Raw genomic sequence first — 24,611 nt, forward strand, 5'->3', positions numbered from 1 at the left:
GTAGAACTCAATGAATACCGTTATCTCTCAAATGACGACTGTCAGCCAGTATGAAATTTCTAACTGCATACTCCTCCCTTAATCAGTAACAAGTAACAGCCGTGTTTGTATCTTTTTTTTTTTTTTTTTTTTTTCCATTGAAATTAACATTTTCAATCTTTTTGGATGAATTTTCTGAGTTTGTTTATCTTTTATCCTATACAAAAAATGTACATATCCCAATCTATTGAAAAACGGAGGAAGAAGAGTGAAGTAGTGAGTGGCAACTTTTGCTATGTATGTATTCTTCGAACACCTATTTTTTGTTAATTATTGAACAAAAGGATGTAAATAGATTTTGATAATGAATGTAGACAACTTTTAATATATTTCACATGTTTAATAAAGTTTTAAAACTCATGGTATCGTACAAGCTCAATTACTAGTACTAGCAAAAAGAAAGAAAAATACTTCGGTTCGTAAATCCTTGCAATACAAGCAGAAATGACAATTGGAAGCCCATCACATGATGTAACATTTGCTATTGGGACTACATCCAAGGGATGACAACCCTTTCTTTGGGGGTCGGTTATCTCCTGTAATCTCTCTTCCTGAATCCCCACTAGATACGCTTCTCCTATGGTGTGGGAGAGCAGTAGATGGGCCTGCCCCAAATGACTTTCTCCTTGGATCCGCAGATGGGCCGTCAGCAGTGGCCACCCTACGGATCCTTTCAGCCTCAGATGCACGATACGCCCGATATTGTGCTGCGGCAGCAGCTTCAGCCTGTTGAGCCATTGCTTTTTTGGCTTTTCTATCCATTTTAGCTTCTGCTTCTGCTTGTGCTGCTGCTTGTGCCGCTGCTTGTGCTGCTTGTGCATCAGCTTGTGCTTGCCGCTCTAGTGAGGCTGCTTGCCTTGCCTCTCTCTCAGCAGCACTAGCAGCCAATTGATCTTGAATCCATCGGAGTCCTATTTGACGTTCAATACACGCATTGTACACTTCCATGTTCATTTGCTGCTGGCTGCTGAAATTTAGCTTAACATTTTCCAGCTGCATAAAAAAGATTAAGTTAGAATCACGTATATTCACAACAAAAAGGAAAAAAAAAATTAATAACTAGAAGCATGAACATATAATTAGCAATTGAAATGTGTCAAATTAACTCATTACCTCAAAATATCGAAGCAGGGACACCTTTAGAAGATCATACTGTTCTATTAAAATTTCTAAAGTTTGACGGGCACCATCCATGTTACCCATTCTAATTAAATCCTTTAGCCCGGTAGAGTGTTGCACCATTGACTCGGCACCAAAATTATTGGATGCTTTCAATAGAACCTTGGTATGGTGCTTTGCTGATGCAAGGTTCGGTTTGGATAAGGCATGAGTCTGGTCAGCAATCTGAGAGATTGAAAACTCTGTAGTGGCAATGAAATCCTTGACAAGCTCATCGAATTTCGATGTTAGCACATTGTTGCTGAACTTTTCATTGATAAGCCCCTGCCCAAAACACATAAAATTATTCAATATTTAGAAATTCACACCGAAGAAAATTAGCAATCCAAGTGAAGATACAAAGGACAAAAAAAACACTAGCTAGAGCTTACATTGTTCTTCATCTGTCTCATTAAGTTAATTGATGTAGTTTTATCAACAAAATTGATAAGGGGATCCAAAGTCGGATCCACATCTTGAATCTCGCATGTCGACATAGATAGGAGGAGAGAACAAGAGGGAGAACAATAAGAGAGAGCAATCAGAGAGAACGAGAGAGAGTGTGTGTCAATATGTAATGTGATATTTGAATATCATGTTTTTATATAGAGAGGAGGTGAGGAAGAAATTTGGATTAATTACCATATAAAAGTTTGAATGAGAGTTCAGATATACTAGGGAGTTGTTTGAGGAGGAAGTAAGCATTCCATTTTTGGAATCACAAAAACCCTGCATGTCCCATGCACTCTACCTCTAATCTAAGTAAAAGGGTAAAAAAATAAAAAATGCACCAGAAGTAAAATCATTGCATTGACTAATTTCAACATCGTTGAATATTCACAGACTCTACCATGTATGAAATAACATCTCCTTATTTTAAAAAGCCAGAATATCGATGAGAAAAGTAGCACAAACATGCACGTATAGTACTCGTTATTCAATTTTCCATTAAGAAAATTTTATTTAACCCAATACTTGTTTCTTTTACATGCAACTAACATTCTCTCTACACTATTTATATTAATTTATTATTGTTGGTAAGACTAAAATTCAATCTATTCTAAAACTCAAAATCAACTGTCTTACTGTTCGTAAGCACAGTGTGCTTCCCATTTTCCCCCTGCCAATTTTATGTTATTACTTCTCTTGCCACTGCCTCAGAAAATATATATACGCTTTATATTTTTTTCTTCCTCCTTCTCTCTTCCCTCTTGCCGTTCTTCTCCCCGTCTTCGACTAGCCTTCGGACGAAAAACCCAACTTTCACATGTTTTCCGGTGGTGGCCGGCACACAACCACAACTATTCAATTCAGGACAGCAGGGCCGGTCCAGAGATTTTTGAGGCCCGGGGCGACGTAGAAAAAAGTGCCCTAATTTCATGTAAGAAAATTATTTATTTGCACACATAAGACATCGAAAAAATTATACTTAGAAAAACACTTCAAACTCAATAATTTAGAAACACAGAAATACTAATTTATTTTGTATTGAGAGAGGGAAGCAAAAAAACTTCGGGCTTACAAGTAGATAGATGATGAGTTTTGTTTTCCATCTGAACTTTGAATGTGTTTTTGAATAAATCGTGAGGTTTTTTTTTCTTATTTACTAACCTTGTCAATATGGGACTAAAAAATAATGATGTTTTCGAGTCTTTAATTGATATGTATTATTAATGAATGAGCACTAAATTAAACATTTTGATGACATGTCATATAATTTGCAAATTTGGTCTACGTATTATTCTTTGTTAAAGATTAGACTTGAATTAAAACGAATATTTAAAAATAACAACCCACATAGCTACTAGATAGTAACTAAAAATAAATTAACAACCAAACAAAAAATTGTAAAAATTGAAAAGAATCAACATGCATATAGCATTTCGAACTTGAAACCTTTTGTTAATTTTAAACAACAAAAATCATTGTTTCTAATTAAACTTATCCTTTAACCAAATTTTATAAATTTATACTCTTATAAAAAGAAATTTGTAAAAAATGGAAAGTAAATAAGCACACATGGTGTTTTGAACCCAAGACCTCCTCATTATTTTCAAATGACAAACCACAACTTCTAGTTAAATTTTTGTGTCTTTGAACCAAATTTTATAAATTTATACTTTTATAAAAACATATATAAATATATCACCCTAATAATTTTGGTGCCCCTAATTTTTTTGGGCCCTGGACGGTCGCCCTGCCTGCACTGAGCCTGGGTTGGCCCTGTAGGACAGTCCCAACAACATCATTCGAGCTTTGCATGCTCGAACCTACCCATTGATTGAAGAGTTCCATAAGCACAGCTTGCGGCGTTTTTTCCGACGAGAACCTGATTTTATTCTGGCCAATTTCAGGCCTGTCCGACCTTTTATGGGTCCGGCGAAGGTAATTACTCTACACCCTCGAATTAGCTAAGGTTATGAGTCTCTGTTTTCCAGCAAATACCCATTTTTCACCTTCTTAAGCTTGTGCCAACTTTCCTAGTGTCAATTACGAACTTCCAAACAAACTTAAACAAAAAACAAAAAATCCAACTTTCGTAATGTCTTACTAATTCAAGTAGTCAAGCGATTGTTGTGATCAGCAACAATAACAAACTTCAAACAATTCAACGAGCGATACCGAGCAACCAAATCATTCAAACAAACCAACAACCCTTGTGTGGGCCCTATCGACTTCAAAAAAAAAACAACTTTTTCTTTGTGGGCCTAAAAAACCTAACCTTTTTTTTTCTCCTTTTTTTTTTCTTTTTCTTTCTTCTTCTTCGTCTTCTTTTCTTCTTTTTTTCTCTTCCTTATCCTTCTTCACTCCTGCTTTCTTCATGCAGCAACCAAGTCGAGCAAAAGAAAAGGGATTGCAGCCAACAGAACAACTCCAGTGCAAAGTCAAACTGCAGAAGGGAGTCCATACGAGCTGCGACAGATCCGACTCATAGGAATCGAGTGCGGGTACGATGCGAGTCATCAGGTGTCGGGGCGGCGAGGTGATGCGACAGTGGGCCAGCTCGTCGGAGTTGGCTGCGATGATTGCAGCGGTTCGAGCATGTGCAGATTCAAGCCGGTGCGGATAGGTTGCAGGCAGATGCAGATTCGTGGTGGTCTTGTGCAGATTACGGGTCAGGCTACAGAGACATGAGGACGGAGCAGAAGGCCGTCAGAATTTTGTTTTTGTTTTTTGTTTGTTTAAACAATCAATCCCAACTAAGCAATTTAAACACGAACGACGAGAAAGACAAATTGATACAACAAACAAACGGAACAAAATAATAAGAATATTATTAAACAAAAAAGAATGCAGGAACAGCTACAAAACATGCTACATTGTGACTAACATGTTTCTCAAACTAAATTATAAGTAATAGTTATAGAGAACTAAACCTAAGAAATTATAACTCGGATGGGCTAAACTCAATTCCTAAACTAACAAGGAAAATCCAAATACTAAAATAAACATAAATACTAATATTTTCCAACACCATACTCATTGAAGAAAGGGCAAGTAAATTCACTTGTGTTACAGTCATTTTTAGTGCTCATTTTTCTTTTCTTGATTCATCACTTTGTATAATGTTGCATACGTAATACGTTTCTGTTCTCTCCTTTTCTACATTTCACAATTACTTCCATTATCTGCTTTGATAAGTTCTGAGAGAGAAGTAATGAGAATAGGCTCAGTAATGCTTATGATCGAGTTATGGCTAGCAAAGTGGATTTGATCATAAAATTCAGATGTGTTAGCTCGTATACTAAATTCAGTATACGTATTCTTGGAATAATGATCCTAGTTCCTATATGTGCATCATAAAAATATAAAAGTAATTTTTAGTTTTTACTCAATTATAAGTTTAGTTTTATATTAATAGAAATATTCTACCATGAATGAGTCCTTAGGACTTAAGGTATGAAAGCAATCCCGAGGAGTTTGCTGGAGGCGTTTTGGGATGCGTTTTCTCTTGATGCTTTGATTTCAAATTTCAATAAAAAAAATGCATAAACGAAGCTTACCCAATTGGTCATTGGTCCTCTAGACGAGGGTTTTGTGGTAACGGGCGATGACGTTGGCCATATACGCAACCTTATTGCTGGTGAACTCGTCATTGGCTTTGGGCACCATCACGGCAAGGCACGTGCTGTGCACTATCTGTTTCTCTTGGCTGCCTTTGTGGTCTTCGACAAATTTTTCAATCAGATCCTAGCCGACGGTGCTGGTTACAACCGAAGGCAGAGGCTCCCCAACCACAACCAAATTTGTAATGTTGAAAGAGCAAATGATCAAGAGTTAGACGAGCTGCAATACAGAGGAGGATGGGAGAGTTTGGAGAAAGAGTCAAATCGCAGTCGACGATTCTGGTTATAACCGGAGGCAGAGGCTCTCCAACCACAACCAAATTTGTAATGTTGAAAAAGCAAACGATCAAGAGTTGGACGAGCTGCAACACAAGAGGAGGGAAGAGTTTGGAGAGAAAGTGGGTCCCACGCTTGCCACATTAGCAGTTAATAGATAAATTGACATATAAGGAGGAGGTATGACAATGCAATGAATTCAAAAGTTGATGTATGACATTACAATGTTCAAAAGACGATATATGAGTTTGTTATGTGACCCAAAATTGAGGTGGTAAAATATAATTTACCATTTTATTTATTGTTTGTGGGTGCGTGGAGGTTTTTGATTTGTTAGAGACAATCAGATAATGACAACTAAATGTTGTATTTACGCTTCGTTTGAAACTGTTTCTTAAAAAACAATTGTTTATAACTTATAAGCACTTTCAATAAAAGCGCTTCTATTAGACGTAAATTCGTAAAAATTAAAGTTCTCTTGAAATGCTTCCTAGAAGAAGCACCCCCAAAAATACATCTAACTTGTTCTCCCAAACATGGTTAGAAATGCTTGTGATGATCTTAAAGTGCTTAGTTGATTAAAAAAAACAAAAATTGTACTTGGGCTACAAGCATAAACAAAAATACATCTGAACTTGGGCTTTTCTAGGATTGCAGTGTAACTCCAAGTCCAATTTCAAAGTCCACATTTTAAATTTAAGTCCAAGCAGCTTTACTTGCCAAAGCCCATTCAACGTGTGGGACCACAATCCACTGTTTACTGACTTGGCGGCGTCACATTGGCCAAGCAAAGCGACTTTTTCTCCCAACTTGTAAAAATTCGGCAACAAAAAAGACGAATATATAAACAGTAACACAGAAAATATTCGAGGGGAAAAAAAAAAAAAAAAAGAGTAATATGTTAGGTACCCACTTAAACTTGATTGCGCCGATTTCTCCTTCCCTCTGTCGACTCTCTTGTCTCCACCCCTCTCCTTCCCTCCCCGCCACCGGTGAGACCTCTTCTCTCTCTCTCTCTCTCTATGTATGCGGGCACTGACAATATATGTCTCTGTGTGTATAAATATATACATATATATAGGTATATGAAAAGATTGATGCTTTTTGTTTATTCTACTCTTCATAAGTTCATGAATGCTGAACCCAGTTTTGTGCTTATCACAAGATTTATGCTTTTAATGTTTTTAATTAACCCAATTTTTCTTTGGTTTTTTTGGGTTTTCATTAATTTGATATGAGAAGTTCGAAATTCATAGCTTTTGTTGTAATTTGATGTGGTCATTGTGAAACTAGACAGACTTATTGAAGGTAGCATCTAGAGAGCTTATTTTTGCAGCAAAGTCCCACTCAGTATCGACAATGGCAACTGTAAGTTATTCTTTTTACTCATAACATTTACTTTTTACCAATTTTGCTTTAGCATTTTTGTGTGTGTGTGTTTGTCTGTGAGAATATTCTTGCAATGTGTAGCTTGTGGTGCCGCTATTATGTTTTGAGCAGTAATCGAATTTTCGGGACAATTTAGCTGTATACTTGTATCTGATCTGTGGCTGTTTTTTGGCTCAGGAAGAAGAGAATGTGGGAAATGCAAAGCAACAGTTGGCAAAACTGTTTGAAGTGTCGCTCAGGAGAATAGTCCCTGACGAGCAAGATGTCGCGCCAGTGATTGCTGCTTCAACTGGGAAGTTTGGCGATTATCAATGGTACATTATAGTCTTTAATTCTAAATTGTAAACATTAGATTTATTTTTCAACTGTAAATAATCTATATTATTTGTTTCTGTCACTTGAAAGATATTTCAATTTGTAAGTCATGCTTTATACCTACTTCTATTTGATGGGTAAGTCCTTCTTTGGTGCAGTAACAATGCCATGGGTCTATGGTCTAAAATAAAAGGAAAGGGGAGTGAGTTCAGGGGTCCTCCATCTGTTGGGCAGGTACTAACGTTCACCTTTCCTTTACTTCTCTACATTGAACTTAGATAGTTAGGGTTTCTATTTAGGCTTTGAGTTGATAGCATTGAATAATGGCTGGGGTTTCATTTTATAGGCAATCATGAAAAATCTTCCTGATTCGGAGGTCATAGAATCTTGTTCTGTAGCAGGACCTGGATTTGTGAATGTTGTCTTGTCAAAGAAATGGTTGGCTAAGGTATTGTTTGAACTTTTATGCGACTGTAAATTATACTAAATAACACCTAAGAGTGTTTAGTCTAATGGTCAGGCCCTTGGTTTGTTACCAAGAGGTCTGGGGTTCGACACCTCTCAAGGTACCCACCTAGCAATTGCTAGAGTTTCTTGCCTACCAAATGTTGTGGGGTCAGGCGGGTGGCCTAGTGAGTAGTCGGGTCAAAGACCCGGAGACACTAGTTTCAAAAAAAAAAAAAAAAAAATTATACTAAATAACTTATTTATTCAATTTTTTTGGTGTGGGCGGATATAAAGTTCTTACTTTATTGGACTTAACTGTAAATAATTGTTGGTGCAGAGAATACAAAAGATGCTTATTGATGGTATCGAGAAATGGGCGCCACAGCTACCGATCAAAAGGGCTGTGGTTGACTTTTCCTCGCCTAATATAGCTAAAGAAATGCATGTGGGTCACCTAAGGTCAACTATTATTGGGGATACGCTAGCCCGTATTCTCGAGTTTTCAAATGTAGAAGTTCTTCGACGAAATCATGTTGGTGACTGGGGAACACAGGTGATGTATTCATTTTAGGTAATGCAGTTTGATAGCATATGTAACTAATTCAGATTCCAAGAGAAAAAAATTGCTAAACTTGGACATTTCAAGTTTCCCCACCATCTAACATTTGGCACTTGCCTTTTCTATATACACACCCAGGCTCACAGACACATGTTATGTTCACATACACGCATCTAGGTGTTTTTATACCCTTCATTAGTGTAACAATCACAACCTTCTGAAGCTGGGAATACAGCCAGTAGGTAGATATTATTATGTCTTTCTAGCTCATTGTTCAATATGCTTGGTAGAGAAGCACTCGTTTTTTCCATCACTAAGATGTGGCTCAAGTAAGTTCTGTGTCTATTGCAGTTCGGTATGTTGATTGAGTTCCTTTTTGAAAAGTTCCCAAGCATAGAAGATGTTAATGAATCGGCTATTGGTGATCTACAGGTGAGTGAAAGTTTTCTCCTTACATTTTAGTCATTTAAATGCTTATGTTGTATTGTTTTATCATGTGCATTCTTGTTTGGTAAACTTCCTTTGGCATGATGAATCAGAAAATACAGTGAAAATGATTGTTAGTGACTTTAAATGAATGGTGTTTTGTTAGGCATTCTATAAAGCATCAAAACAGAGATTTGATGATGATCCTGCTTTTAAGGAGAGAGCACAACGGGCAGTGGTTTCCCTTCAGGTGAGTTATGCATTTTTAGATGTACAAAGAACACGAGGTTGATCTCTCTATCCATGATGTTAGTAAAAATTCAAAAGTATGGGAGAATGTGTTTTGTGTTTCTCTTCATAACTTGGTTGTGGTTCAACTCAATTTGCAGGGTGGAGAACCCAAGTACAGAAATGCATGGCTGAAAATCTGCGAAATCAGCCGTAAAGAATTCCACAAGGTCTATGAACGCCTTGGAGTTCATTTAGAGGAAAAGGTATGTTCTAACTTCGCAGGATATTCTTATAGCAGGCTATTGATATTCTTGTATCCCTTTGAATAAGAAACAACTAGTTGATTGAAATTAGATGCAAAGTAAAAAATATGAGATGGCCATGTCTGTCCTTTGCATACAGAAGCTTTTATAATAGCACTTCATTTTTTGCACGTAAGCTTTTCTAATGAGTGAGACATTTGAAGATTAAGTACTATTGCTTTCCTCCTAGATTGTGCACTACAGGAAAACCTGGTTTGGTCCAGCAAGTTGGTTGGTACTTGTAGTACTACGTGATTTCAAGTTACAACAAGATGATGCCATATTGAAACATTATTATTGCAAGACACTAAAGATGAATTTAGTTTATATTTTGATTGGCCAATAGCTGTGATGGGAATAATACTTTAAAGTTTGCCCTTAGCTGTGCATTTGCATATGCAATGTTGATTATAAAGTGTGCATTGCTTCTGCTATTGTATACAATCTACTTGTGATATAATGTTTTTACTTTTGTGCCCTGAATTATTGAAAACATTGGAATCATTTATATTGAAATGTGGTTGAAATGCAACATGGATTATTTTTGTTTGTAATAACTGTATATAGTATAGAATATTTGTTGGGTTTAATTTTGCATCTTTAGTTGCTGAGAGTAAGCAGTAAAGTCATATATGTTCGTTTTTACTTTTCGTTTTTGACAGGGAGAGAGTTTTTATAACCCATATATTCCTGGGGTTTTAAAAGAATTGAGTGATAAAGGCTTAATTGAGGAAAGCCAGGGTGCTCGTGTAATCTTTCTGGAAGGGTTTAACATCCCTCTTATTGTTGTCAAGAGCGATGGTGGTTTCAACTATGCTTCAACTGATTTAGCAGCCCTTTGGTATAGTTTTTTTTTTTTTGATAATTTTCATGAATTTTATGAGTCAAAGCTATTACGTTATGGCCGGTCATTTAGCCTTGTTTCTTTACTATAGTTCTTTGTGATCTTCATACTGTGCCCCTTTGAGAGTAAGTTGTCATTCTTAGTTTCTTACTGACGTTTCTACCTGCAATGTGTTGTATAGGTATCGCCTTAATGAGGAGAAAGCGGATTGGATCATATATGTTACTGATGTTGGCCAGCAGCAGCATTTTAATATGTTTTTTGAGGTACGTTGCTAAAACTGTGACCTGTCTCTGCATACCCTGATTTGTGGTGTTTCGTTCATTTTCTGGTCTATGTTATTGTTGTAATTATTTATCGCGTAGCATAAATCTTCTTCTGTGGTTTCAAGTTCATGTTCTCGCTTCTAAGGCTTACGGTAATAGTAATACGATGCAATTATATGGTTGGACATAATTTGATGTTTTGTTTCAGGCAGCTAAACGTGCAGGTTGGCTCCCAACTGATGGCGCCTTGAAACCAAAGGTTACCCATGTTGGTTTTGGTCTTGTTCTTGGAGAAGACGGAAAACGCTTTCGTACTCGCTCTAGTGAGGTGGTCCGATTGGTTGATTTGCTAGATGAAGCCAAGGATCGTAGCAAAAAGGTTCTTGTTGAACGTGGTATGATATCCTATGACCTATGTTCGAACATATTCTGAAGGTGTAGAACATATCCTGAAGAGAATTGTATTAATCATCTTAGCATAGATTAGTATTCCGTATCTCCGAACCTCTAAATCTTCTCAAGTGGGTAATTATGTTTTAAAATTCAGGCTGGACTGAGCAGGAGCTTAATCAAATTGCTGAGGCTGTTGGTTATGGTGCTGTTAAGTAAGCTGCCTAAACTTTTTTAAGTTTCTCCTGGTTATGTTGTAATTATTATCTTCATAATGGATGGGGTGGGATAGCTTAGGTAAATTTTACGATAACGTATAAACTGTGACTACTGCCCCAGATTTTCTGCATCCTGAAGGTGAATGGATATATCAATGTAGTATTTCTTGAAGAACCTTAGGAATGGTTAAAAACTCCATGGTATCCATTTACAAAAACAATTAGAGAGAATGTATATGAATAATTGCATACTTTGTCCAGCCTGTAGATTGTTCCTAGAATGGGACTTAATTCTTTTATATTCTTAATGTTTTGACAGGTATGCTGATCTGAAGAACAATAGATTAACCAATTACACGTTTGATTTTGATCAAATGCTAAGTGATAAGGTGCGTCAACTAGTATTTGGCAAAGGCTTTGCATTAAGATTGTTCCTGACTTGTTCTAATTACTTGTCCTATATGTATTAAACTATGTTACTAATGCATTCTGTCCTACGGTTCGGAAACTACCTGAGCAGGGAAACACTGCTGTTTACTTACTCTATGCTCATGCTCGGATCTGTTCCATAATAAGGAAATCTGGCAAAAACATAGAAGAATTGAAACAAGTAAGTTCAGCTGCATTTTTCCACATCGTTACCTGCGCTTATTTATTCCTATGCGCCACTGGAAACTGGTGGATGGGGTCTGATTTTATTTTTTATTTGAAACAGAAGGGGGAAATCGTGTTGGATCATGATGGTGAGCGTGAATTGGGGCTTCATTTGCTACAGTTTTCAGAGGTATGTGCATGCAATAATTGAACTGATTGTTGTCTTCCTGATGTCCTTAGCTCGAGTCTTCGTTGATTACTGCTGTAATGTATGTGGAATTCAGAGTTGTATTTTTCCTCTTCACTTTTCAGAACGTGGAGGAGACCTGCACTAATCTATTGCCGAATGTTTTGTGTGAATACCTATACAATTTATCAGAGGTCTTCACCAAAAAATTCTACTCCAATTGCCAGGTACACCCGTCTTTGTCTGTCTCATGCTTTACGCTGATGAGTTTTGATAATGTCACATTTCTGGGATGAACTGAAGCCAACTTTAAACTCAACGATGGATCATTATTTAGCACCGAAACCTGAGAGCCTTCTACGTAATAATATAATGAAGTAACCAAATCGTTGTTCATTTGGCTTGCCTCACTAGGCTAGGAAAACAGTACATGCCTAAGCATATACAATGAAATTTGGTGAATGTACATGATGTTTTGTTGAATACAATCCTGACAATCTTATTCATCTTCATTGCATTCTAAAACTTTGCAGGTTGTCGGGTCTCCCGAGGAAACGAGCAGGCTCTTGCTCTGTGAAGCAACAGCCATTGTGATGAGGAAATGTTTTAATCTGCTCGGTATCGAACCGGTTTACAAGATATGATGGACCAAAATAGTGTTGTAACCATTTTAGTTAACGGGGATATTTGAATGCTTGTTTTCCGTTTGCGCTGTAAAATTGTAATCAGATCTTCAGTTGATAACATTTTTGGTGAAAAGTGTTAATGTTATTTTCTTTAAATTACATTTCTATCTTTCCAAATTTCAGAGTTCAAAATTTGAAAAGAAAAAGGACCAAGTGTTGAATTGGAATTTTCTTCTCACACACGACTTGTGGTATCGCATCTCACCAGAAAAATACAGCAAAACGACATCATTTGTAATTTCGTATAAAAATAGATAAAAATCGAAGGCTATGATTGATTTGGTACGAATCATGTGACTCCCATAATTAAACCTTTGCATTAAGTTTCATGCTTCCATTTTTCTTATTTTAATTTCTCTTGTTATTTTGTGTAGTTTGATTTTTATTTGATTTGTTCAATTTAAAAACTACAAAAATAAAGGAGTGCAAGATTTAAAAAAAAAAAGAAAAGAAAAAGAGCTTAAGCATTACATCTTTAAAACCCAAATCGAAATGCGAGTCATTTTTTTTATCAGTTACAAGATCAAATCCTAACTCTTGAATACCAAAAAACCATGCCAAATTTCTTATATGTTTTAGCATAATTAGAAGAAAAAAATTTCTGTACAGAGATGGATAAATTAAATAAAGCTTAATTAACTAATAAATTAATCCAATAATTTTCCTCTGTTACTAAGGGAATACAAGAAGGATCCTCCTCCTCTTGAAGCTTTCTTTGAAATATTAGCTTTTGGAGAAAGATACGGTGATTTGTGACCATCAAAACCACCACCAAAGCTCTTGCATGCCTTTATTCTCTTCCTACAAGGTGCTACCCTTTTTGCAAGGTCCTCTAAGCTCGTCACACTTGCTAGGGTTGTGAAAGATTGTGACTTTCCTTCATAACATTTTGATAAACCTCTCCTGCATATATATAAGAAACCCTAATAAAAAAACCATATAATAATATGGAAACATATATAGTACTAACTGGAAAATCATCAGGGTAAACAGAAAAACCATCTGCTGGGCTCCTTACTTGATAGGAAGATGCATCATTAGGTCAGATAGTTCGTAAAGCGGCCCGTTCGATGATGATGATGTAGAAGAATTTGAAGAAGCATCCTCCACCAAGTCAGATGAAGATGATGATTCCATTGAGCTCGTAGAATTCTCCATGGAAGAAGATTCAAAAGATCTTGAGTCATCACAAATATCTTCTTCGTGTTCTTCGTTGAAAACCCAAAATTCCTTTCTAACTTGATGAGTATGATTTTCTTCTCTATTTTGACCCCCAGAAGCCCTCATTTCTCCTTCACGACGACCCATTTCTTGCAATCTTAACGTTGAAGATTCTGCAGAACGTCAATACAATACAGTTTCCAACAGGCTTCTGTTCAAGGGAGCATATATATAAGCATGTGCGTATGTGTGTGTATACGTGTATATATAATATATACATATATGCCAAAAACCTTCCATAAAATACTTGGTGGTGTTGCGTTTATTAATGAGGAGATGGATGGGAAGAGATCCCCTCCGGATCTCTCCCACCATATCCTAGGGATTCGGAGATCCGAACCTTTTAAATTTAATCCAACGGTTATAATTAATATAATTTTTAGAAGATTCTCTGTTTATATTCATTGGATCAAATTTCAAAGATCTGAATCTCCGAATCTCTAGGATTTGGTGGAAGAGATTCAGAGGGAATCTCTCCCCGAGATGGATTACACTGACTGTTCTGTTATATTTTTATATTAAATTTTAATTTTTCTACATAAGGCTTTATCACATCCTTATGGTCTAAATTTATTTGCTTTCCCATACTACAAGAAATAAGGATAAGCTCCAACTTGGTAGACATCCAAACCTGAGTCACCATCTTTAGGGCAACTTTTGCCTCTTAAAGTCATGACAGATTCCCTATTTACCCATTGTTAATTTCGAGTTTATCTTCGACACTCCATAAGAGATGAGTCAAAATTTAAAATTCGAACAAAAAACAGAGAAAAGATAAAGGGTTAAAGTTTTTTCAAGACAAAGTGAGAATATTTTTTATAGGTTTGACAGTAAAAACGTTTAATTTGCATTCAATTTAATGGGGGTAGAGTCCAAAGATTTCAATTATCACACTTTAATTTGTCTTGGACGCAAGTTTTTTACTAGGGAAAACCCTTGTTTCTCCACATAAATGGGAAAAAAATCCTTGCTTCCTTCTCTTGTACTTTGACCTTGAAAATTCTGTTCTCTAAAACTTCTCCTACCATGCGTAAGGACGATACTTACCTGTTTTGGAGTGATATGAAAAATATTCTTACTGTTTTCGTCACGTAATAATTCACACGATAAAAATTGCAAATACAAAATTTTCGTTATTTATTTGCAAATAAGTGTTTTTGTGAGCTTAATTATAATAAAGAATTGTACAAATATATTTTTATGATATATTATTTGAATGACAAGAAGGAAGACTCTAAGTTAACTGAAATAAGAAAGTAAAATGTTTTAGCTAACTTTATTGCAATTTTTAATGATAATAAGCGATAAGGTCTAATTAAATTATAAGATTGGTTGGTTTTTTAGTGATTTTGTTTTGTTGACAAATGATAAATTTTGCTAGATTAGTTATCGACAGAGCTCAAATCTATATCATCACGTAAGAACTCAATATTCTTTTGTAAATGACCATGGATGAAGTTACTAATCATGGAGAGTTTTGGGGTTTGGTAAAGAAAGGGAATGAGGATAAGGACCAAGGGAGGTTGACTAGGTAACAGCTCATGCTGATTGGATGTGTGTTTTGATGGGCACTCAATCTCCCACCACATGCTTCTTCTGCTTCTGCCATTACCATGTTTATCATTCTTCTTTATCTTATCCATGTCACTTGTAAATCTCCTTATCACAAATAAAAATAAAAATAAAAAAACTGAAATTTTTTTTATTTTGGGTCAGGATTGCCAAATCTGTTGGATCTAAAAAGCCCCTCTATAATTTAATGGTTTTTTTTTTTTTTATATAGAAGCCCACAGAAAAACCCTAGATTGGTGGCATTGCTGACTTATCCCCATCCCCACCACGCCTTCTACCTCATCGATCCGCATTCTTCTTTTCTATTTATAGAAGAACGGGACTTTGGCTGCTGAAAAATCAGCAGCAGTCCTTATTGATGATCAATTACAGTTGGACACGTGTTCAGATTGTTTATTTTTTAATTCAACTTGAACACGTATCCAGTGCTTGATCATCAGCAATAGTTGCTACTGATTTTTTCAGCAGCGAAGTTCTTTCCTTTATAGAAAGGGTGTTTAAGTATGAAAATATGAATGAGGAACTGGTGTGACATCATCTTGTTATGGTATGGTGAAGACATGGAGCTTTGGTCTCCTTTTGTTCATCATACTACCTACTTTTCCTTGAATCTTGATTAAAATCATGGGATATAGCATGATATTGTAATTTTGGAGACATTATATTAAATATAATTATATTAATATATGAGAAGATTTTGAGGAAGACATTCCAATCACGTCATCTACAAGCTAGCTCGAATAGGTGAGGCTACGGAACCCAATTGCAAGAATTCCTACTTTTTGTGAGAGCTGTAGTTGTCCTACGGATAACGTAATCATGCTTTCTTGCTAAAGGTTTTCGTGATGGGCCTCACAAGAATATGAACCAAACAATGGCAAGCAAAGCATCTGCCAACTGAAGATTATTCTCAATATGCAAGGACAAATATTTTGAATGAAAAGCTGTAGTTACTGCAGGAGAATTCATGTAATGGTTTGATCAAAACTGAACACTGATACGTATGGGGGAAAACAACGTTGTTATTCTCAAATGTTACATTGCAGTGACATACTATCTAGGAAAATTTACAGGAGGTTCTAAGCTGCCAACCAGAATCTCGAGATCAATGTCTTTGTCTTCGAACTTCTTGATGAACGGGTGACTCTGAAAGGATTAAGTGAAATCTCTATCAAAATTATGACCGCGAAAATAAAACCCAAATTTTTTCAAAACAAGAAAAGAAAAACAGCGGCTTACTAACCAAAAGGTCCAAACATGATGATCTGTGTTGAGGATCCTTCTGTATGCTGCAAATCGAATAAGAAATATAAAGAGTCACATTGCAGTGGATTTGATATGTAAAAGGTGAATAGTGCAAGTAATATGTTAATTACCAGGCAGACACAAAAGAACAGAACTCGGGGGAGAACTGATCCGGAGGAGCTGAAGGTGGTGGACTTTCCACAATTGCCTCCAAAAGCTCATAAAAGCTTGGCCAGCTTTGTTGATCTTCAGATTGCATGTAAGGAAACCTCCCTATAGCACACTCCAGTACCACCAAACCTAAACTCCAAATATCACAGCTATAGTCATAAGTACTCCCGCTAATTCGCTCCGGCTGGAAGACAATGTAATGTCATAGTTTCATGAGTCACGTTCAATGGTTTTGGGTAATTACATGTGAAACAAAAGGTGAGGAAAAGAGGATTACTTACCGACATGTAATTGTAAGTACCAACAAATGTGTCTCTTAGACCCATAGAGCTAGCTAGTGAAGCACTCACACCGAAATCAGTAATCTTTACCTGCCCTTCATGGTTTACAAGCAGGTTGGACGGTTTTATGTCTCTATGTATTACATGCCTTTTGTTATGCAGATAGACAAGACCTTGTAAAACCTGATGCATAAGTATAGATCTTTGAGATAAGGGTAAAACGGGACTTCTTCAAACGGGTTCCTAGTGATTTAAGAACTGACATATAATTTAAAAGATACACTCGTATACCTGTTTACAAACGACTGCAAGATATGGTTCAAGAATTGTATTAACTTGTCCGATCACATCTGCAAGAGATCCCCGATTCATGTATTCTAACACAAGAGAAATGGCCCCATTGTGATAGAATGAGTGGTGACAAACCACCACATGTGGACATTGTGCTGCTTGGTTTATTTTTAGCTCCTGCACAATCTGTTTACGAATTTCCTCTTGTATGTTCATCTGGATCACCTGGAGAACAGAATGAGAAGAAATCCTAGTAAAACAGCTATGAGATATATAACTCCACAAACTAAGAGCCGCAATGTCCTAATTGCATCTGATACTCATCGCATCAACTTTTTACTCGGAAAGACCAGCCACATTTATAACCAAGATAAGAGAACGATGCCGTGCAAGTATTAGGGTGAGAACTGAAATAGTTAACGAGTATCACAGTTCTAACAAGCAATAACTAAAGGTCGTACCCAGTGCACAAGGCTCCCGCTTTACGCAGGGTCTGGGAGAGGTGAATGTCTGCTAGCCTTACCCCCATTTATGGAGAGGCTGCTCCCAAGTCTCGAACCCGAGACCTACCGCTCATGGACGAAGGCACTTGCCATCGCACCAAGTGCGACCTTTAAAAAACAAACATCTAACAAGCAATAACTAAGAGGTAGATATAACTGGACAGTACGGTACAGAAGAATCTCATGCTCTTCTTTCTGGGAAGGGAGGATTAAAAAAAGGGAACTTTAACGAAAAGCACCTGGTACTGTTCACTTTAACGAAAAACCACATTTTTACACTAAAAAGTCAATCCTGGTACTATTCACTTTACCCTTTATTTTGTCCTTATCATTAAAACTCAAAGTTTTTAAGCCCTTTTCATTAGTTTTCCTTTAAAAAAATCCTATTGGTTGCAATTCCCCCAAGTCTTTGCTAAAACGATTTTCATAAACATCAAAATTTCTTTATTGATTTCAAAGAATTGCCAAAATAAGTGAATGAACTATAAAGTGCTTTTTTTCCCTCCGTTCATCACTAAATTGTTCTGGTATGCATAACACATCAACTCTCTTAAGTTAATATCCATTCCACTTGAATCCTTAACTACATCAAACCTTTAGATTACAGAGCAATGTTAAAACATCTATTACAACTGTAATCTGCACATAAGCCTTGTGGTTCAAAGAGAAAATTTCTTCTCATACCACATGTGAGATCAGACTATATCAATTTGCATCAAAAAAGAAACAGATCAAATATGACATAACACGATAAAGGCAAGTACATAAAGGATAAGAGAGCAGTTGTCTTTGCTAGACTGCTAGTCCACTGACCTTCAAGGCGAATAGTGTTCCGACCCATTTATGACGAACAAGTTGTACTACACCCCCACTTCCCTTCCCGATAACTTTGATAGTCTCAAGGTCTTCCAATGTAATTTCAAAGTTGAGCTCCTTACTGTCAGAAGATTGATCCTACATACCAAACAGGCAATTAATCATATTGTGTCTATACACCATATGGTAAACATGAAAATTTATTTATTATAAAAACATTCAAAAGGACATTTCTGTGCAGATAAGAGCACATATGTACATCAAAATACAAGAACACCGAGCGTGTGTTCATGGAAGCATGCAAAAACACACACCAACATAAAAAGTCAGCCCTGATAACTTAGGATGCAAAATCAATCCTCGGAGATTTAAAGCATAAGCATAGGACTTGTGAACTTTAATATTTATAAGTTGGACATGTTCTGGATGAAATCAGAATCTCCATCCAAGAACACTAAACTCAAATGATGACGTTGAAATCACTTGGAATTCAAAAGCAGCTCTTTATCATCGCTGTAAATTCACCAATCATGCTTCTGCAGTGGGAAGCTTAACAAGATTAAGCCTAATTTTTTCCGGGTGGAAACCATTAAAGGTCTCCGAATTTCATCACCCCTAACTACCAAATTTGGGATGAGGAACATATCAAATGATCATAGGTAACTTACAATCAAACGGTTCAACATCAATGTAAGATCAAAGATAAAAAATAAAAACATGGAAATCTGAAATTAAACTTACTGGGGTCTCCTTCTCTTCAGATATAAGCCGCAATCCTTTCAGGTTCAGAAGCAGATCGCCGTCATGAAATGTGCCACTGGCAGTCCTGAAATTCAACAAAATACAGCATTGTCAAATCTGGGAAATTTCATAACAAACCTAAATACAAAGAGGACTTTCCATTCAAAGGGGGTCAATTTAAGGAAGTTAATTTATAGATTTAGGTAATCAAAACTTATAAAATCCCAAATTATGAATTTTTCCAGTTAAACCCAGAAACCCAAATTATACATATTCCCAGCTGATACTGAAAGACCTAAACTTTAAAGTGCAAAAAAAATTCAAGATTTCTTTTCTTTCTTGAAAAGCAACTTTCTTTGCAATTCCCTCCATTATCTCAGAGAACCCAAATGAAAAACCTAATCAAGAATTGAAATTTAGGACAGACGGATGAAAGATGCAATCTTACACACAGAAGAGAGAGAGAGAGAGATGGAGTGACTGACAGAAAGGACTTGATGTCGGCTTCTTGAGCTGGGACATTGAGCTTCAGCTGCTTCAAGTTCAAATTCAATGGCGTCTTAGTCTTCATCCTTGGTGCTATTGGACTTTGAACTGGTAGCTAGCTAGGGTTTCAGGCAGAGACTTGGATTTTTTTCAATTTTGTGGAGATGGCCCAGATGGGTTTAACTGAATGAAAGTAGAAGAGAAATTCAAACGATCAGACCGCGAAAACTATATGAAAATTTGTTTACTTTTTGTTTTTCTTTCTGTTGTAATTAGTCTTGGAAATTCTATTATATGTTGTGATTGTATTAGCTTTTAAAAACGAGAACTATACTACTGTCAGTTGTTCACGTGCTATGTACGAATTTGAATATCATCTTAATTACATTTTTATTATATAGTTAATCATTCACGTGTTATGTATAAGTGTATCTTACTTTTATCACATTATCTTAATGACGTTCTTAAATTTTTTAGTGTCGTGTTATAATCAACAAAGTACAACTAAAATTTAACTTATAGAATATTTTCTTGTCATGTTATGGTCAATCAATCACTGCGATGTTGATAATTTTTACACTCATTTCTTTGTCAAACCAACAGTAATAGTAATGACCTTAACAAATAAGTTTGAAACCCAACTTCTTAACGAATTCAGTAAACAATACAAATTACAAGTATAAATGATAAACTATCAATTCCAATTTTTTCTTTATTTCAATATCCTTTCTATGAGATTGCAACTGAAACATCCGTAAGAACGGGACGAATAAGAACGTAACTTCACCTAAATAATGCGAAACCATAATTTCATCCTTCCAGCCTAAGAAATGGTAATTGTCTTTCCAAAGTTGACGTTCAATTATACAAGAAAAATAAATCTTTAGTTTCTGTCATGGATGTTCACTTGTTTTTGAAATACTTATGTAAGAACTAGTTTCAAGCCATGGATGTTCATTGTTAAGTATCTCGAAATATCTTAAGAGACGTCCTCGTTTTGCAAAAGACCTCCCACTTATAAATTAAGCAGAATATAATTCATTAAAAACCTAATGAAATTAGACAATCAATGACTGATGTTGAGGTGTAAAAACTTGAACTTATATCATTGTGGATCGATCCATTTCGAAGAGATGGACACGATGATTCCATATATATGTTATCCGGATAAATATATCGCTTTAGACGAGGAGCAGACATAATTAACCAACAAAAGAAAGAAACCATCAAGAAAACTTAGTATGCTAAACAAAAAAGCTTGAAGATGGTGAAATAAATTCACTACATATAATACGAAAATGATATCCGCACAACCACAGTTTCTTTTTTCCCTTTCTATTCTTCTTTAATTCATTCAGTTCAAAATCCAAAAATTAAATGAAATGTATATAGCAGGCCATTTCTCTTTAATTTAAGAAAGAAAAGTTAAGAAACCTTACATAAGTTTACAAGGAATTTGGTTATTTTTTTATCGCCAATTAATTTTGAGGTGGAATCTGAATTATTGTCACGGTATGAGAGTGACTGAGTTTGCTTACATGTGTTTCACGTAACTCATTTAAAGTAATACAAGCATTAAGCATAAAAATTTATTACACATAGTGAGGTATGAGATTGAGAGGAGAGTCAAAAAAAACATTTGGTTTAAGGTGGAACACCCCCCCCCCACCCCCCTGCGGGGGAATTATTCTTTTTTTATATACAAATAACAGATTATATGACACACCCCGACCCAAATCGAGGCATGCTGCCAGTCACGTGAGGGTGATGTAGTCATGTGTGCGGTGCAGAAGTGATAGTAATATAAAAGTGTGAGCAAACAAAAACCAAACTAACTAATTTACTCTATACTAGTCGATTAGTGCAAGTGGAAGTGTTTAGAGTATATGTACACACACCACCAGAGCATAGATATCAGAATGCAGTCTAGAAGTCTAGTTACTAATTATACAGATCATAAAAAGAAATCTTACGCTGATGGATGTCTGTCAGAACCACCGTGGAGTCCTCGTGAGCCACTAGCAAGCACTTCTATCTAGAACCTAGAGGGGCACAAAACAGAAAGTGTGAGTGGGCAAAAATAAAGTTTTTCAAAACAATTTATCTTTCCAAAGTAATAACCCCTCACCGTAAAACCCATATAATTTCCCAGAAAATGGTATTACATATAAATAAGAACCATGCTCGAGAGTAGCAAAACCCATATGTATGCCATGTCAATCACCTCCACAATGCATAAGTAAGCCAAGTGAAATGAATCAATATAAAATGACATATTAGCTGGAGTCACCTAACGTGACCTGTACAGCTGAGTCTATAACTCATCAGTCAAGTCCTGCACACGAGTCGGAACCACCTAAGGTGGTGTGTATGACGGGCTAGGTGTAAATAAATACGCTCAAGTGCAATGATCATGTGAAGGTTGTGCGAAGTATAGCAAGTCACCTACTAGTCGGAACCACCTAATGTGGTCTGTACGACAGGCTGGCACATGCCTTGGATTCAAGGTGAACGTGTGGTGCGGGAGGTGAACGATCACATGAAGGCTAGGCCCTGATGTCGGTCGGAGCACTAACACCGGAGTGCAGGATATTAATCACTAATGCAACTCATCATAACCATACATGCTACCATCAATATATATACTCACCTGAAGCTTATCTGAGTGTCCGCAGCGTTGAGTAATAACATGCATAGCTATACTAATGTATATTCTTGTATGTAATGCATACAACATGGCATTTAAACATAAAACCATTTCAATCGATTTATGGGAAAACGTAAAGCATATATATCTACATATATAGAAAACCAAAAGCCCACTCACTGATATGTGGCAAGGTCGTAACCCCCGAGTCTCGCCTGACTGCGTTCGTCCTCCGGAAACGTCTCACCTATATGTGAAACAACTATTTTAACGTTATTTTTAAGCACATAATCAAAACTATGTAATAACTTATCATACGTTACTTAATTGGGGTGTAAAAATATACCATCGTGGCTTACTCAACCCTATGAACATCCCCATATTTTTAGATTAATTTTTCAACGTCCCACGCGCCCTCACGCGCCGGCCAAGGCACGGCTACACGCGCCGCCTACGCGCTGGCACACTGACGGATTCCCTAACAGCGTTAGAGAATATTTCGTTAAATAACAATATATACCGTTATATTTACCTGACGCCGTTAGTATATTCCGTCAAAATTGACAGAATATTCTCCTTCTCCTTCGTTGGTTTGCCGGATTCCGGCGCTGGCCACCGCTGCACTCGTCGATTTCTGAAAAAACTTTGAACTTCAATATCTTCACCATTTTTCAACCAAATTTCACAAACTTTATACCAAAATGAAGCTCTGAGCAAAAAGAACAACTTCTTACCACTTTTATGTCCTAAAACCAACGGAAAATGGCCAGAAAATTTCTTGAAAAACCAGCTATCCTTGCAATCCCACTACCAAGCTTATTTCGACGTCCAAACTCAACCAAAACTAACCTAATATGTTAGATAAGTTGAGTAATTACCTTACTAAGCTTCAAAACTAAGTGAATCACCCTCGATCATGCCGGAGTTATACTTTGTTTCTCGCCGGAGTTCTAGGTTCCCAAGTTCCCGTCGTCTATTCCCTCAACTATAGGTATAACAGACCCGTGAAGTCGAGAGGAAGACGATGATGACTAAATTAGATACGATCCGTGAGGTTTTAGAAGAGTTTGAGAGCTGCAGACTCGGGTTGTATGGAAAAAAGGGAGTTCGAGAACGAGAGAGAGTGTAAGGGAAGAAAGCACGTGTGTATGAGTGTGCATGTGTCTTGGTCCGGATTGGGCAATTTTAAATTGCCATAATTCCTATTGGGCTGCAAGTTTAGGCTACCCATTAGACCCAAAACAACCCTACACATTTTTATTTGAACCCAAGAGAATAGGAGGTGAAGGAATTGGTCCGTTTCCACGCTTTCGGGGATAAAATACATTTTATTTCAGGGCGGGTCGTCACATTATAACGTAAGAAGAATGCTAGCAACATTCTCATTTGGATATTCTCGTTCTCCCTCTTGACTCTTCTTCTCATCTACAATGTTGAAGGATTATCTAAACCGTCTATTTTCTTGGTTATCATTTAACGATCATCTCTGCCAAAATTTAATTAAACCCGAAATCGTTTAGTCATATAGACAACCCATGTTTCTCATTTGAATACTTAGATTTGACGGCATTAATCAAACGGTTAAAGAATTTATGATTTGATTGATTGAAGAGTTGATATATAAAGGGTGATATATAAAAAAGAGACAATTTAAATCATCAAACAACATAGCAGCGCTGAGAAAGTAAACGAAAGGTTAAAGCAAGAAGATTATTAACATTTCTCATAACGTACGTGAAGACGGAAGACTTTTTCTATTAACAACTAGTTAGTGTAGGAGAAATTTATAGTGGTATCCGACACTTGTGCCAAATGATTTTTCACCAATGAAAATTTAACGCTTAGATATTATTTTCTTTATTTTTAATTAATTAAATTTAAGTGTTAAATTCTCAAAACCACCCGACACATCTTTCACCGTAGGTTGAAAATCTAACAGTAGGTAGGTAGGTAGATAGTTGATAGATAAACTACAAAACTTGTAGTATATGTAGTTCTCCTAGATTTACCTCTAGCAGACCAAAATCCAAAAAGCAAGAGACAAAGATATGTTTTACCAGCAGATATCACTTTTAACATTCTAATATTCTATATATAATGGAAGTAAGCAGAATCCCTTGCTGGAATGGGACCGTTTGTTTGGCATTTAGCAACTACATACAGAAACCCAACAGTAGCAGCTTAACCAGCATCAGCACTACATTTTTAAGGATTAAAATAAACCGTGGGAAACAGAACCAACC

At 36.4% G+C, this 24,611-nt stretch overlaps 4 protein-coding genes across 6 annotated transcripts; 1 reads left to right on the plus strand and 3 right to left on the minus strand.

The window, feature by feature from the left end:
- Positions 1–191: 191 nt before the first annotated feature.
- On the minus strand, positions 192–1,497 carry LOC126605605 (uncharacterized). Its single transcript, XM_050273017.1, has 2 exons — positions 1,153–1,497; positions 192–1,032 (listed from the first exon to the last, which is right to left on the minus strand). The coding sequence occupies exons 1-2, from the start codon at positions 1,495–1,497 to the stop codon at positions 502–504; spliced, it is 876 nt and encodes a 291-aa protein (XP_050128974.1). The 3' UTR covers positions 192–501.
- Positions 1,498–6,394: 4,897 nt separating this feature from the next.
- LOC126604993 (arginine--tRNA ligase, chloroplastic/mitochondrial-like) lies at positions 6,395–12,493 on the plus strand. 2 transcript variants are annotated; one of them, XM_050272342.1, is made up of 18 exons: positions 6,395–6,532; positions 6,838–6,908; positions 7,107–7,243; positions 7,403–7,478; positions 7,591–7,692; positions 8,029–8,244; positions 8,602–8,682; positions 8,843–8,926; positions 9,066–9,170; positions 9,872–10,050; positions 10,235–10,319; positions 10,528–10,714; positions 10,867–10,924; positions 11,247–11,316; positions 11,448–11,537; positions 11,643–11,711; positions 11,834–11,935; positions 12,242–12,493. In XM_050272342.1, exons 1-18 carry the CDS (start codon positions 6,439–6,441, stop codon positions 12,350–12,352), a joined length of 1,917 nt encoding a protein of 638 aa, XP_050128299.1. In that variant the 5' UTR covers positions 6,395–6,438; the 3' UTR covers positions 12,353–12,493. The 2 variants fall into 2 exon arrangements, with proteins under 2 accessions (XP_050128299.1, XP_050128300.1); XM_050272343.1 differs by having other exon boundaries at positions 6,400–6,532; positions 6,834–6,908.
- A 357-nt stretch (positions 12,494–12,850) lies between these two features.
- On the minus strand, positions 12,851–13,901 carry LOC126604994 (protein OXIDATIVE STRESS 3-like). The gene is made up of 2 exons (XM_050272344.1): positions 13,413–13,901; positions 12,851–13,297 (listed from the first exon to the last, which is right to left on the minus strand). Exons 1-2 carry the CDS (start codon positions 13,700–13,702, stop codon positions 13,042–13,044), a joined length of 546 nt encoding a protein of 181 aa, XP_050128301.1. The 5' UTR covers positions 13,703–13,901; the 3' UTR covers positions 12,851–13,041.
- A 2,216-nt stretch (positions 13,902–16,117) lies between these two features.
- LOC126601429 (mitogen-activated protein kinase kinase 6-like) lies at positions 16,118–20,028 on the minus strand. Of its 2 annotated transcripts, none has more exons than XM_050268140.1 (8): positions 19,684–20,028; positions 19,236–19,320; positions 18,492–18,632; positions 17,176–17,400; positions 16,885–17,067; positions 16,564–16,787; positions 16,431–16,476; positions 16,118–16,333 (listed from the first exon to the last, which is right to left on the minus strand). In XM_050268140.1, exons 1-8 carry the CDS (start codon positions 19,755–19,757, stop codon positions 16,241–16,243), a joined length of 1,071 nt encoding a protein of 356 aa, XP_050124097.1. In that variant the 5' UTR covers positions 19,758–20,028; the 3' UTR covers positions 16,118–16,240. The 2 variants fall into 2 exon arrangements, with proteins under 2 accessions (XP_050124097.1, XP_050124096.1); XM_050268139.1 differs by having other exon boundaries at positions 19,721–20,025.
- Positions 20,029–24,611: the final 4,583 nt, after the last annotated feature.

Source organism: Malus sylvestris, chromosome 15, assembly GCF_916048215.2.
Source record: "Malus sylvestris chromosome 15, drMalSylv7.2, whole genome shotgun sequence".
NCBI classification, from domain to species: Eukaryota; Viridiplantae; Streptophyta; class Magnoliopsida; order Rosales; family Rosaceae; genus Malus; species Malus sylvestris.